This window comes from Poeciliopsis prolifica, unplaced genomic scaffold, assembly GCF_027474105.1.
Source record: "Poeciliopsis prolifica strain line A6 unplaced genomic scaffold, Auburn_PproV2 SCAFFOLD030, whole genome shotgun sequence".
Lineage (NCBI taxonomy): Eukaryota > Metazoa > Chordata > Actinopteri > Cyprinodontiformes > Poeciliidae > Poeciliopsis > Poeciliopsis prolifica.
This window is the reverse complement of record NW_026562405.1, coordinates 4440632-4456675: the sequence shown is the minus strand read 5'-3', so window position 1 is coordinate 4456675 and position 16044 is coordinate 4440632. Positions and strand designations below refer to the sequence as shown.

Sequence of the window (16044 nt, the reverse complement as noted above, 5' to 3'; positions counted from 1 at the left end):
CACCTCAAAGCTCCTGAGCACATGAATGAGGTCCTTACATCCTCCATCCCCCCTTCGGTCCCTGAGACATTGAGCCACAGAGTCAGGAGCTCCACTGAAAGTGAACAGCTGAGGTTTTCCGCTAGTGGGGGGTTTGGGAGGAGGGTTTTCCTCCTGCAGAGGAGAGAGGCTGATGCTGTTGTTCAGTCTCTGGGACCGTAGCGAGTGAGGAGGCGTCTCTCAGCCTTCAGCTGCTGATCTGTTCACCGTCCGGAGTTGGACCTAGACACCCCGGAGGTAGGACACACCCTGCTTTCAGTAGCACTCACACCTGCAACTGTGTGTTTGTAGAAGGATGAGATACTGTGGAGCTTCCTGCTGATTCTGAGCAACATCTTTATTAAGTTTCTGTGCTTTTATTTCTGAGTGAGTCAGGACCGGGGCAGAGACGCTTTAATTAGTTCTGTTTGCACAGAATCAGAACAATCAGAGGGTAAATTTCCACCCTAGAACTGGACCAACAAACATTCATCATTACTGATACAACACATTATCAGAACTATTCACCGTTATGTCAAGCCATCTGCAACTTTGACAGTTTGAAGGACTTCCTGTCCTGCACTTTCAGTTTTAGTGACTGATTTCAGGTGAGAGTTCTGAAACAGAGCGGAAGCCAGATCCAACAGAGGCGTGCTTCTGTTCTGGATGTTCTCCGAAAGAAGAAGACATAATTCATCTGAGCTAGTTTGATTGGTGGGAAATGCCGAAACACATTGCTTTTTAATGCAGCGCAAAGAAAACAAGCAGCTGGAAAATTTGTTTCCTATTTATTTCCTTGTGCCAAGTCGTAAAGAAAGACTATGGTCTCCGTGATGAATGAGTCCCGGGGGGGATGGAGAGGTAGGGAGGGCAGTGGGGAGAGCAGTGGCCTCGTCTGGGCAGGATTTGCTGTCGAAGCAGAACCCCCGACCACCACGCATATTTGTGGCGCGGACTGAACTTTTAAGAGGGGGCTCTGCATGCATCGGTGCTGGCGGAGACACGCAATCCTCCAACTGATGGAGGGTAAATCACTTCATGGTGACACGGAAAAGGTGAGAGCTGGACAAATATTTACACTGGCTGCACCGCTCCATTCACCCTCCTTTTTTTGGAACATGATCCTTCAGAACCTCTGCATTTAGTCCTCAAATGAGTTTGTCAAAGAAATCTGTTTCTGTAGTTCTGAAAGGAAATCCAACTGCTATGCAGAACAAAAGTCAAGTCTTTACTTTCTAAAATTATCTGAAGGTTGAGCTTGATGCAACCTTTGGATTTTGACTTCTGAGTCAGAAAGATTTGTTCCTCTTCCGTCCAATACGTCACCTGGTCGGCTGGATTTCATGGTTTGATCCTGAAAAGGTGCTGTCCTCTGAGTCCAGATGTGACTTATTAAAAGGGTCAACACAGCGTATCATCCGACTCCATTTAGTCCTCTCCTCTCACTCCAAACAACTTCATGCCCTTTTTCACAACTTGCATAAGTCTCTACCAATTACATAATGGCATTCTTCTACCAATAAAGTCACTGTCTCTCCTTGGAACATGCCCTCCATGCTCAACACAGAGGGAATGATAAGCGGCAGTGACAGATTACGCCCTTTGGTATGAGCCGAACACACAGACAATGACTAAAGTTGAAAATTTTTCAACATCCATCAGTAGCGTTATTAGCCGGCTTGTGCACATCTACAAGCTTGAAATTTCACATGCACAAATTTCACCGGTTGCTTGATGGGAGGACAAGAAATTGGTCCTCATTGATGGAGCTCCATAAGAAATGAATGAAAAGGGAGCAATGTTGCCTCCTGTTATCTCCAGAAGCCTGAGCTGTCCCCCTGCTGTCCTCACTCCTTACCCGTCCATGCTCACAAGAAGGGAACCTCAACATCCAAAGGGAACCTCAACATCCTGAGGTCTGCAGCCTCCAGTTCTGCCTCCTGTCTTTTCCTCATTGGCTCTGTCTCTAAACAAACATCTCTAATCTCTCTCCTGGCCTTCTACTCCCTTCCTCTTGTGATTGATGAAACACTTTATTCATTCCGACCTTGTAAATGCTTCTTCACCCTCAACTGCACTGGACTTTAAACCCCAAGAATCTAAAGTCTTGTGCTCTGCCTTTCTGCAGCTCATCTCCCTCTCTAGGTCTTCCTCCATCCGCCTCTCTGCAGATCACAATGTCATCTGCAAACATTACAGTCCATGGAGACTCCTATCTAGCCTCATTTGCCAGCATGTCCATCACCAAAGCAAACAAGAAGAGACTTAGAGCCGATCCTTGTGGCACACCTCATACTATCTCACAGTTCCGCTGTTCCTATCTAAGAGCAGGTCTGAATGACCACACTTTGATATTTTTACACCCTAAAATCCAAACTCTGCCACTTCCATAAGAGGCGCTAAACCGTATCTGTTTTCAAAGCTTCTGAAGCTTTTACGCACAAGACAGATGCTGTAAATCTGGACATAAACAATGGTGGAAGCTAGCTTCCTTTATCGAAAGATCTTCTAGCGATACTGTCTCACCACCAGAAGCCAAGCTATGAGCAAATCTGGATGTAAACAGCTTTCATTGCTGAATAAACAATTTTCAACAATGAAAGTTGCTGAGCTTCCATTGCTCAACAACTTTAAAATACATCCATAGATGGCAGTGGCCATTATTACTGCCAGAAACGTTGAAGAACATTCTTCTTGTGCGCATATGGGTCGCCCTGGAGTCGTAAACCATTCACACAAAAGTCTGATTGCGGTCGCATTTAATTACAGCAGCATGAACCACCACACTCAAAAATCTGATTTTAGCAGAAATTGAGCATAAAGACCAGCTGGGTGAGCGTAGCCTAACGTTCTCCTCTGCCACTCCAGAGCTCTGGATGTAACACCGCAGCTCCTCTGTTGGTACTCTGTCGTACACTTTCTCTAAATATACAAACACACAATGCAGCTCCCACTGACTTCTCAAAATTTTTTGTTTTTATAATGCAAGCATTTAGCTTTTGCTTAATTGTCATACTCCAAAGTACTTACATGCCAGTCAATGGGTCCATGAGGATCCATTGACTGGCAGTGAAGAGGTTAATAATACACAGGACCACAAACATTCAGTGACTCACTGAACTTGTCTAAACTTGGCTTACAAAGACAGACTGATCTTTGTCCTCTTCTTGTTGCTCGGAAACAGGAGTTTTTTTCTGGACTAAAATATAAAACAAACAACCTGAAAAAAGGAAACAGAAATCCAACAGCCTCTCCATCTAATGTAATGTGGTTGGATGTTAGTTTTCTGTTCCCTCAAGCCCACAAAGAGCTCCTTGGTTATTCTTCTGTTCAGAAACAACTCTGCACAGCAGCTGCTTCACTCATGCCCAAGACGAGTCTCACCACAGCAGTTTGATGTCGGTGCGGTCATGGCATGGTGATGAATACGCAGCCCTGAGGAGAGCTGGTGCCAACACTGATGGCAGAGGAGGTGTGGGGCCACCCTGAGACCCATATATGCGGTTTTTAGAAAGTCCTTTAATATCCAGGGAGAAAATACCAACAGCTTTCACCACAATCTGTGAGGCAGGATGGAGTTAAGAGCAGAAACACAATCAAAAAGCTTGTGCCAGGCACACTGGTGAGTTGAAGCTATTAGGACAGATTTATAACAATGGACAGGTACAACCAAGGAAACACTGGCATTGTTCTGAACAAAATTGTAAAGTAGGCCCTATTAGAGCCTATTCACATTCATTTAGTTCTCTAATCAAACTCTACTCCGTTTCAAAAAAGCAAAACTAAAACCTTGATTCGATTAAAGGGAACTTTAGCACTGCATATGTGGATGCAAGCGGACCAGAGATCGCTCCAAAAGCAGGAAACAGACTGCAGTCTAGGGCTTTCTGGGTCAGTTGAACCAAAACAATGAAAGAGTCTAGCACTAAAGGGAGAAATGGGCTTTTTCTAAAGACAAAAGAAAAATCTAACAACTGCTAAAACATGTCTCTACTCCATTTTCATTTACATTTTGTGAAGAGGGAAGTTGCACTTGAGTCCACTTCAGAGGTTTTTATGTTGTTTCCTGGAGTAGTTCTTAGTGAGCGCCATCACAGGTGAGAAGTCATCAATTAGTTTGGATCATTTGACACAGTGCAGTGTGAAAGTGAACTGCGGCAGCTGAAAATTTAACTGATGTTGCAATGTTGGTTCCCAGTCGAACTGAGTCTACCAGACTACCAGTCTTGAAAAAAGCCATAATCTCATAATCATCTTCATTTTCATCAGGACTGCTGTGATCAAGCAAACAAATCAAAATTTACAAACTAACCCTTTAACTGATTAGTATGAGACAGATTGACAGATTTTACAGTTTGTAATAAATCATGTCTTCAGAAATCTTCATTCTTCAGATGGAAACTGCTGATCAGATTTTTGCTAAACGATAACACAGATTCATAAACACCAAACATAAAACCTTTTTACAAGTTCTCAGTCAGATTTGAAGTTTGTACTTCTGGCCCATGTGCTCCTCTTAGCGGCACACAGTAGAGTTATACAAACTGTGCAGATGAACGGGAACATGTGTTTGTGTTTATATTATTAATGCGCCAACTCTTCCATAATGAGGTTTAGTCAGTATGTATGTAGAAAGCTAGGACAGATCCTGCCCTCATGGACTGATTCGGCTGATTAAATTACTTCTTCAGATTAAAAAAAAACTTTAGTTTATTTAGCACCAACCACAACAACCAACAAAGAGAACATCATAAAATGTTGCTGAAGAGCTGAAGCTGAACTCCCTCTAGGTTTCACAGATATAACCAGAGGAATAAAACACATTGAAGAGTTTCATACATTAGAAACTTGTTACGGTTAAGATTAATCATCAATCTAAGAAATAGAAATTGAAGTCAGTAAAAAGTAAAGTTATTGGATCTGAAGTCATTGTGAAGACAAAGCCTCGAAATATGTTAAAGTTTTGATTAGACGTGCATGTATCCTCCATATGGAACACAGTAGGTTCTGAATCAGATGATGAAGGCGTAACTGCAGCCAACATCAGACGAAGGTTTCTGTTCCTGTTTAGTCTGTAAAGCAAAGCTTTTCCCATGAGATGGTGCAGCATTGCCACAGCTCTCAGCCTGACTTCCTGCTGTCTCCAGCTCATCCATGAAGCTGTTTTCTCCACAAAATGAGTTCAACACAGGAACTGAGCACAACTTTTTGCAACAACTATTTACTTTCTCACTGCTTCATAAAAACTAGTTACTATTCCTCGTTTGCTGAGAACCAAAAGAAACAGAACTTGTTTTTTTCTTCTATGAACACATTTCTGAGAATCTGCTTCTTATATTTTCCATGAAATATGCAATTTAGTCATATTCTATTTGTCTGCACCAACAGACAAATAAAAGCTTGATCTATTCCTTTCAACCTCTGCAGGAACCTCCCAGTTAAGAAGACTTTACCACATGTAGAAAGATCTAAACAACACTCAGACATTCAGCTCCTCACATGTTCATCTCTGTGCACAACCAAAACACACGTTTCAGTGACACATTCCACCCAGAACCAGCTGTGGTTTGATGCCAGATTTTGGCTGCAGATAAATTCAGATAGAGAGAGGGGTAAGTCAGCCCAGAAACCAACTGGCCGATTAATTCATCTGCATGCCTCATCTGAGCAGAAGTCAAGTTAGCAGCAGAGGTGATGGCAAAGGTTGGAACATGGTGGAGTCCAGATTGTTTTTATTCTTCTTTTTAACTCTGCAATGTTTCCTTCAGCCGTCCATCTGCTCTGTTTACGCTGCAGACTGAGTCAGCGACCACCATGTTTATCCCTGGCTGTTTTCTCTGATGTCTCAGACTGCAGGATTTCTACATATTTACGTATTCTTTTTCGAAATGTATACAATTTTGAAAACCTTTCTCAGAACAAAACATTTACCTGGTTGCATTTTATGATCTGTCTGCTCCTGAAACGATGAAACAAAAATGATTTTAAAGTAGTATTCCCCTGTTTCCTGGGAGCGGGATCAGCTTTGATCCGTTTCTGACTTAAGCATGAAAATCTGGACTGGAATTTTCCAGAATGAACACAGATGATCTGAGGATCAGTTTCTGATTGAAGGTAATTTGTTTGTTGTGACAGTCCTAGTGCAAGAACTACAGATCATGTTTCTTAAGGAAATTTTTAACTGAAGTATTTTTCTATCAGCTAAGAAAATTCAAATTATCAATGATTTGAAACAAAAACTAAAAATGTGAAAGAGCAAAACAAAAGGGCTTAGAGTCTCAGATTTGGTTAGAAGCCGGCATGCACAACCGCTACATATGAAGCAAAACATACTGCCCTTAAATTAACCGAAAATAAACAGAAAATTGTTTCAATTTTTATCTTCCAATAAAAAAACAAGAACAGCCTCACATATAAAACTAGTTTATACAGCCAAACAGAAAATGATCAAACCCGACCTGTCTCCTCTTACAGCTCCCCCTGGTGGCGCCTCTTGCTCAACCAATCAGATCAGACTACGCCATGAGGCTCCTCCTCCTGCTCTGCCTTCTGACGCTTGGCCACTCCAAGCCCTACCGGCCCGTGAACGTCATGGAGCTCATGAAAACCAACGACATCATGATGGCAGACTGGGATGACGATGATGACGACGACGATGATGATGACGATGATGATTATGATGATGAGGACTGCCCGGCTCACTGCCGCTGTTCACCAGGAGTGCTGCAGTGCTCCGATCAGGGTCAGAGTACTTTTCCTGTTCTACTTATTGTTAAAATTTTCCCCTTTTTTACTCAGAAAATGTTTCTAGGCGGTGTTGGATTCCTGCTGGTATTTAATTCCAGCAAAAAGTAAAGAAATTATTCTATTTATGGATCACAGGAAATATTACTGACATTCATTGTGAAATTAAAACATGTTAGCTGTTGTTTGTTTGGTGAAAGATCATCAGTCATTTCACCTGCTGGAGTTGGACAAGCACATTTGCTTTGGCTGTATTTACCCAAATCCACCGCGCTGTAGTTCGCTTGCAACCTTTTGAGCGCCCTTTGGTCTGCTTGACATTCACATACGCATTTGAACCAAGCCAGAGTTCCGCATTAGAGTTTTATTCCACATTCACGAACCAGACCTTCTAAACAAACGGACTACAATTCGATCAAAACGGTCCACACATGGCTGCCGTGACTACCCTTAAATTGTTTTGACTATCTGAAAAGTTGGAAAAACACTAAAAATTATTTTGTTTTGGTGGTAAAGATTGTCCAACTTGTATCTCGGTTTAAAGCACATTATTTAGTGGAAAACAAATTTTAAAAAGAATTTACAAAAGAACTGACTGAATATTAATTGTTTTAATTAAGGATATTGATGTTACTCCAGGTAGTTATGATAGAACTTTTGAAATAAAAGATGTCTCATCACTTTGGAGCTGTTTTAATGTGTAGATGCTCCAGATGCTTCAGTGTGCAAACTGTCCATGAATGCATCATTTTGTACTTTCTGGTCGGTTATTGATTCAGGAGTTGAAAAAATGCTTATAAACCTTTGATTTCTGTCTCCATCACCACTGCGCCGCGTTCCAGTGCCGCTCTCTGCACAGAAATGTCCTGCACACATTCAGATTTAAAAACAGAGATGTATCCGTCCGGTACACGCTCCTGAAGAACCCACAGCTGCTCTGAATAGCCCTAGAATGATTCACTTGTGGCAGAAACAGAAAACCTCCTCAAATTTACTTTATGACCATCTGTGAGAATGAAATTATGACTGACTGAATCACTGAGTAGTTAGACATTGAGTCAGAAATCGTCCATCTTCATCTGTTCTTGTCTCTGACCTGAAGGTTTCCTTTGTGCTGCAGGTTTAATTTCTGTTCCTGAGAAGATTCCTGAAGAAACGGTGATGATCGACCTGCAGAACAACGACATCACCGAGATCAAGGAGGACGACTTTAAAGGCCTCAACAAGCTTTATGTAAGAGAGAGATTCAACTATTAAATTCTGCAGGAGAGCAGATTGAGATGGAGGACTGGTAATTATGAAAGATTCAAAATATCAAGAGCTAAAGAAATGCAACAGATTCCACTGCTACTATTTATTTAAAGATGAAGATCTTTGGATTTAGAGTTGTGATGAAGATGCAGAGCAGCCTGGACTCAGATTTTTGACACCATATTCAAGTAACATAATGCAATAACACATTCTCAAAGATCATTAAACTTTAAACTCTAATTACCTTTTAACAACGGAAGACATTTTAAATGTCCAAAACAACAAATAAAATGTATTATGAAGTTTCTATTAACAAACTTTTCCTTCAATAAAACAGCTGGTTGAGACCAAAGCATTAGACTGCAAACTTTAATCATCCAGTTTTTGGTAGAAAAGAGAAAAACGATAAATCATCCCAATAAAAATTATTAAGCTCGTTTTAATTTATCATGCAGTTCATTGATTTACTGCTTTTTTTCAACAAGTCGACACAGGAAAAGAAAAAAACTCAAATGTTCTTACCTTTAAACATTTTTTTTTATAATCACGGGAAGATATTTTTCTAGTTACTTCATTACATTTGGAGTTAATTAAAATAACTCATTATAATTGTTTGGAATATCATACATTCTTTGTGATGTATAAATATATCAACAAGTTTTGATATGTGAAAACATTGATAAAAATAAGTTTAATACCATGAAACTCAGATGTGAGTTTATTTTGTCGGAATGGAAAATATTAGATTTTATTTCTCAGTTAATCATAAACAATCTGGAATTAATGTCTTGGATTAAAGCTTGGAGAGGACCTGAATCAGAAGGACATGAACATTTTCTTCAATGAGTCACACAACTTTATAACCAACCAGATGTTTCCTTGATTCAGTTAGATTTGATTAAAAAATACTTCATTTAAGACTGCACAATGTGTTTTAAATTAATTGTCAGTGCAATATCTGTGTGTGAAATATTCAAATCTCAAAGGTCAGTTTGGACTGTAATAATTGTGGGCTAATTTATTTCAGGTATTATGAAACCTGCACTTTCATACTATTGTAATTTTAAGCCAGTTTTCCAGAATCTTACACCAGCAGATGTTCATACTGGACACTAACATGTTGCGTTAGAAGGCGAATGTGACTCATCTCCAACTTTTTCTTGGCAGTCTGAACGGCCCGATTCCGATCTTTTAACCCCCCAATAAATCCAATCTGTTCCACTTCTGCATGTGGAACTAAATTGTATCTGATTATTTTCAAAGCGTCTGCAGTCTGACCAGTCATTTTGCATTTTACCCGACTTTATCCGAGACATGCGTTGTAACTCTGCACCAGAAGAGGGAATACGGAAAGTCTGGACAAAAACAATGGCAAAAAATGATAACAATGAAGTGATAAAAGCAGCTTCAGTCAGTGAAAAATGACATCCCAGCCCAACAATGCCTGGTTCGACTCCATATCCACATACTCCTCTACAGAGGCTGCTGTCAGTGCTCCACTAAAGGCCTCTGCTGTTAGCAGGGATTTCTTCATATCCTTCGCCTGGTTCTGATCTGGTGACCATGCTGTCAGTATTTATCGTATTGTCTAAAATTGATAAATTTCTAATCATGATTGTGGTTTTGATTTTTTGATAAATTCCAGTTCATACTGTTTCAAATCCCCAAAACTGTGGGATTGTTAGTTTTACTTTTCTTTCCAATGTTCAATGAAAGCATTAGTAAAAGTTTAGAGGTGCAAAAGTTGCTTAAATGCAGTTATTTCTTGTAGTTAAATGATATATATCACACTTCTTATCTGAATGGTGTCCCAAACAGGAATGTTTTTCAAGAGCAGTATTTGTGTTTGTGTGGCTATTATTACACACAACCAGTCGTAAAGTCACCTAAGAAAATGAACCAAAAAAAAGGTAATAAATTGTTCTTAAAAAGATAAAAGTGACTTTTTGTCTGCCAACCTGATATTTGTTGAACATTTGTGTATTTTTTCATATCGAAAATAATATTTAATCACTTTTAGAGTTTCTCGCTGTTCTCTATTAATCACATCAAACTGCTGCAATGCAAAAAAAAAAAAATTGTTCCACTCCTACAGATTAAAATTTCATCTTCTCTTCTCCCAGGGTCTGTTCCTGATCAACAACAAGATCTCCAAGATCCACCCCAAGGCCTTCAGAAACATGGACCACCTGCGGCTGCTGTACCTGTCCTACAACCTGCTGACGGAGATCCCGGCCAACCTGCCTCCCAACGTCATCGAGCTGCGCTTCCACGAGAACAACATCAACCGGATCCAGAAGGAGGCCTTCAAGGGCCTCAGGAAGCTGCATGTGTTGGGTGAGAAAACCAGCCTCTCAACCAGGGATATAATTTGTTGAGGTTTTTTTCATTATAGATTAGTTTACATTTGTTGTGACTTTCTGTTAGTCTAATTCAGTTGGTTTGTGTGTTTTTAAGTTAAATATTGTTTAGTTTTAGTGTAGTTTTCATTAGTTGCAGTAGTAGTTTTAGTTTTTCAGACTTTGTTTGATTTTTAGGTGCAGAATTCAAAGGATAAAGTATAGCATTGTGATTTTATAGACATTGATTGGGAAATGAATACTCAAAAGAAGCAATTATTGTTGCCGTTTTATCCCATGTCTGCCGCCATTTTTTGTGGATTAGTGTAACTGTTTAGAGAGTAGGGTTGTTTTGCTTGCCGATAAATTTATCGCAGAAGTTATTCCGATAAATGATAATGTTGTTTTGAAGCCATTTTGAAATATTAGAAATGGTAATTGCATAATAATACAAGAACAAATTCTCAATGCAATTTAAATTCTAATTAATATTTAACACTGGAACAGGAAGACACGTTAAATATTTAAAACAACAGAAACAAATTAATTATAAAACAAATTGTGAACAAAACTGTCCTTCAACAAGAGGCCTAGTTGAGACTGAAGCACCAGGATGACTTTTGTCATCCAAAAATACTTTAGGTAGAAAAGGAGAGAAAAAAACAACAACAATAAATCGTGCATTTAGAGATTATTGAGCTCATTTTAATTTATAATACGATTATAATTGCTTTAATATTTATTGTGACCGGCCTAATGGAGTGCCGTAATTTGCAGAGAACTGACAAAAACTGTTTGTGTGGAAGATGAAAAATAGTTTTAGAATCGCACAATATAGTTTGAGTCCCAGGTTTTCCCCATTGTAATAATTGTTTTTATTTATTTCAGTTCATAAAAACATTTCCTTAATTTCAGATTTTGTTATTTTGTTAGTTTTAGTTAACTATAAAAACCTTGCTGTGAACTCAGCATCAGGTGTTAATTGATCCTGACTCAGGCTCAGGATCCTGACTCAGACTGAGCCTGAGTCAGAAATCTGCAGCTGCACAGAACAGAAAATAACATTTCATCTGAAGAAATAAACAAACACAGCTTCAACAGGACTGGTTGATCACAACTAAACAGGATCTAAAGTCTGAAACAGATATAAGAAATTAAATTATGTTGTTTAAATTGGTAATTAGATGTACCAATTTGCAGGAGACTGTAATAACGGCTGATATCCAGGCCCCTCCGAGACTAAAGCTGAACAATAAATCAATAAGAATATTGCGAGTAGATAACTTAATAAGTGCGTACTTAAACATCACATAAAAAAAATCTGGAAATAACTTTTGAAAACTTAATTTTCCATGAAATACAACTGGAACAGACAAATGTGACTTCAGGCAATGTTTCTGCTGATCAACTGATTTTCTTCACAATGAGCCGAATATAACGGCATCGATTTACGGTAATAAAACAACCAGTTTCTAAATAAAACATTATTTTAGTAAAAAGCATCAGTTTCTTTCCATCAGCATGTTCCACCCTGAATCTTTGTGATTTATTATACTTGCAGCTCATTTAACCAAATTTGTGCAGATCTCTGAGAGCAACTAATGCGGTCTCCCTCGTACTGTAATTAACTATCCATGTTCGCCGTCATGTTGATGGATGAGCTCTAATGGATCCAGATGTTGTGTGTTTCCCCAAACAGAGCTGGGAGCCAATCCTCTGGCCAACAGTGGGATCGAACTGGGAGCCTTCGATGGCCTGTCCACTCTCTACATCGGCATAGCAGAGGCCAAGCTGACAGCCGTCCCCAAAGGTCAGACACCAAGATGAAGATCCTCTGACATCATCGTCACCGCGGCATGCTGCAGTCGTCCTCTAACCCTCATGATTAATCAGCCATTTCATCACAAGCAGCTGGATTTACGATCATGTGTGCTGCTTTTCCTCCCAGCGCTCCCAGCCTCCATCACTGAGCTGAGTCTGGACTACAACAAGATCTCCAAGGTGGAGGTGGAGGACTTCAAGAGATACAAGAACCTGCAGAGGTGGCGGCCATCCATAGTTCTTTCTGCAATCTATCAATGCACCGTCTGTCTCAGCATGCAGTTCTACTGGCAGCTGCTGCCTACAATTATCTTATTATAAAACCATCTGGAACAATCTTTCTTAAACTGTGGTCCGTAAGGTACTGCATGTAAATGTTTAAATGTGACGCATACAGTTAGCTCACCACAGGATGTGTTTAAAATAATAATGGATAAGTATCTTAAGAATGGGTCACTCAAAATGCCACCTCAACAGGTGTTATTTTTATTTAATTTAAAAATATTTATTTGGCAAATAAATATTAGCGGATGGATAACTTTTATATTTAATGGTGCAGAAGAGTTATTTCTGCCACAGCAACACAAGTTTATTTTTCTTTCATTATGTTTTTATTATGCTATTATTATTATTATGTAGTTAAGAACAACTGGATTTTTTTATTTCCACATGTTTGACATCATTGGAAAGCCCAGGATCTTCACTTTCCCCATCTGTAAATAACTCAAAGCACAGCAGACGAGTTCAAGGTTTTGTTGTGGCCACGGACATTTACAAAACAGCACCACCCTACTTATTAGGATGAACAAAGAAGACAACAATAAATGAGTTAACTGAGTTGTACATATTAAGATGTTGTGTTAATGCACAGGCAATTTCAGGTTAGGGGATCTGTGAGTGTTTCTTAAATTGGTTGAGTGGTTAAGCGATCATCAGTCTAAAACAGTTTGAAAAACACTGACCGAGAGCGATCTGTCCACTAGTTTTTGATTCTTGGATTATTATAGTAAAATATTATATTTCAAAGTTATTTTTAACAAAACACTAATTAATTCAGCATAAGTTTTAAAAATAAACTAGTTTGTATTTGTTAATTTACTAGTATATTGTGTCATAAAAAGCCTATCAGGTAAAATATTATTGTATATTTGGATTTGCAAATTACAGTGAAAAGTGTGTAAAAACATTAGTTGTTTTTTTCAGCGCCACTGAAAACCAAGTTGGACCTAGAATGAACACCTTTTGTGATGTTTACATTGTCGTGTACTAGAAATGATGCTGCTGTTGATGATTTCCAGCATCTCCTCCAGACATTAATACCTCTCCAAACATCCCTGCAGGTTAGGACTGGGCTTTAACCAGATCCGATCCGTGGAAAACGGCAGCCTGGCCAGCATCCCGGAAATCCGGGAGATCCATCTGGACCACAACCGTTTGAAAAAGGTCCCAGCGGGCCTCAGCTCCCTGCGCTACCTCCAGGTGAGCCAAAACAAGTCCGGCCCACCACGAGGACCAAAGTTAGCATTTCACAATCCCTCTTTGATTAACAGTTTTATATGAAAAGATGAAAATGAAAATTCCTTTCAATCATAAATGTTATAAAAGAAAGTCCAGTTGATTTCTTTTCATAGATTAAGATGTTTGAGTTTTAACAAAGTGATTCACATTTAAATCCATTCTCAACCTCCAAAACATTATCCAAAGAAATTTTAAAAAATGAAGTACGTAAACTTAATGGTTTTCTGAATAAAAACGGCGCCCCCAGGTGGTACCGTCAGAAAACACAAGGGTTCCTATAGAGGGTCTAAATGTTCAGAGTCTGGTTGACTATAAGGAGTCTAAAAACATTTTTTTCCTGGTATTAATTAAATTAATGTAAACTAACAACTTTTTAAACTGTATTTTGATTTAATTTAAATAAAATTAGATAAATGTTGCTACTATTGTTCATAAAATAACCAAAGGGAAATTGAGTCCAGTTATGCTGAAGTTTTCTTCCTGTTACAAGGAAGTGTTTCGTCCCCTTCGTCGAAGGATTGCATTCATATAATTGGAGTGAAACAGATTTATTTGATATTTCCATAAATATATTCCCATATGTTTGGACTAAACCAAACTTGTTGATTTATTAAACCTACGTAGCACAAGTTTATTTATTAATTTTCTAATAAGTGAATCAAGGAACCTGCAGAACTTTTCATTTTAGGTTAGCTGCTAAATTAAATCAAAGCAGTCTGCAAACATCTGACAGCAACATATTTGATGAAACTCAAATCGAATCCTTTAACTGAATCCCCTGAGGAACTCCAGATATCCTTCTATCTACTTCAAACCCAACAAAAGCCTAAATTTCACCACAATGTCAAACGCAGACTCGTGGTTTGGTTTCCAGGATATCACCAAACCAAATTAAACACAAAGTCTCTCCATCTGCACAGGTCATTTTTCTTCATGGCAACAAAATCAATAATGTGGGATTCAACGACTTCTGCCCCAGATCTGCTAACGAGAAGAAGAAACCGTACTCCGCCATCAGTCTGTTCGCCAACCCGGTGAAATACTGGAGCATCCAGCCGGCCACGTTCCGCTGCGTGGCCAGCCGGCGGGGCATCCAGCTGGGGAACTTCAGGAGGAAGTAGAGCAAGATGGTGGCCACTCAGAAACAGAAAGAGGGGGACAAAACCCCTGTAGGCTGAAAACTGCAGGAAATTACACTCATTTCTCTTTATATTGGCGTATATTAGAAACGATGCTGTTGATGCTGGTTCATTCTCTCTGATAAATGTTGAATCATAAGCTAACAGCAGGGGGCGTTTACTGGGGAGTCAGTATTTGTATTTTTAAGAAAACCACTCTGACATTTATTATGGGCTTTAAATAAAGATGCTTTTAGTTCTTTTTATTCTAGCCTGGATAAGATCCACCTGATTTTTGTAAAACTTTATAAAATCTCTTTTGAATATTTTTATTAATGTTGGACAAAAACTGTAACATATGAAGTGCTTGAATATTGCTTTTCCCTCCTGAATAACTGGCTCTGAGTTGTTGTACGTAATCTGACTGCATGCTTGTGTCGCCTGTATTTAGAGGCTGAGGTCCGTTTGGATCAGAACTTTGAGTCCTCTGCAGGGCCGAGGACAGACTGTTTGTTTGTTTCATCCTTCAAAAGTCCCAACCTGGAACGTCAGAGCATCTTTTGTTTCAACATGTCTCCTCTGAAATGGTGCTATATTTATTGAGGATGTCTAATAAATAAACCTGAAACACCTCCATTGTTCATTCTTTCACATCTTTGTCCCAAACAACAAGTTTATGTGTAAAATAGAGATACTTCTGCAGTACCTAAAATGCATCCAATTTAAAAGAATATAATAGAAATATGCTGATGTATTGTCCCAAAGAGAAAAAAATTCAGGTTTAACTGCAGCAAAGTGACAGAACCTCGAGTAACGTAGGCTCGCATAAAGGTTAAAATATATAAAACATATTGTAAAATAAGGTCAAAATTACATAATACAATCAGTTGCAGTTAAAACAATTAAAAAAGAACATAAATGAAATTGGATCCCTGCTTATTCCTGTTTCAGTATTTTATTTTTTTGTGGATCACATCTAAAATATTGTAAAGAATATGCATCCTGGGAAGCTGAACTACTTCAGTTATTTGCAAAGCAACCAATCCAAAGGCACCCGTCATTTTCCTTGGTGCCGATTGGCTAAGCCCCAAGAACAGAGATAAGGAAGACTGTAGATGTTAGCTTTTAACCATGCTAAGATGGTTTCCACTGTGCATATTAATGTATGTTAATGTATATTTGGTGTTTCAAAAGGCAGCTATAAGCGTTTTTAGGGGAGGTCCGAAGAGTTCAGG

At 39.0% G+C, this 16044-nt stretch overlaps 2 protein-coding genes across 3 annotated transcripts in view; one reads left to right on the top strand and one right to left on the bottom strand.

Moving 5' to 3' along the window:
* The window catches only part of cenpp (centromere protein P), a 79682-nt gene that overhangs the window by 28271 nt on the left and 35367 nt on the right, over positions 1 to 16044 (bottom strand). The window lies entirely within an intron of this gene.
* Positions 190 to 15441, top strand: aspn (asporin (LRR class 1)). The gene is made up of 8 exons (XM_055050161.1): positions 190 to 276; positions 6493 to 6760; positions 7883 to 7995; positions 10137 to 10350; positions 12052 to 12162; positions 12301 to 12394; positions 13514 to 13652; positions 14612 to 15441. The coding sequence occupies exons 2-8, from the start codon at positions 6541 to 6543 to the stop codon at positions 14810 to 14812; spliced, it is 1092 nt and encodes a 363-aa protein (XP_054906136.1). The 5' UTR covers positions 190 to 276; positions 6493 to 6540; the 3' UTR covers positions 14813 to 15441.

Coding starts and splice junctions, on each gene's coding strand:
- aspn (XM_055050161.1), top strand. CDS start 6,541: ATGAGGCTCCTCCTCCTGCTCTGCCTTCTGACGCTTGGCCACTCCAAG. Junction 12,395..13,513: donor AGATACAAGAACCTGCAGAG/GTGGCGGCCATC, acceptor ACATCCCTGCAG/GTTAGGACTGGGCTTTAACC. Junction 13,653..14,611: donor GCTCCCTGCGCTACCTCCAG/GTGAGCCAAAAC, acceptor CCATCTGCACAG/GTCATTTTTCTTCATGGCAA.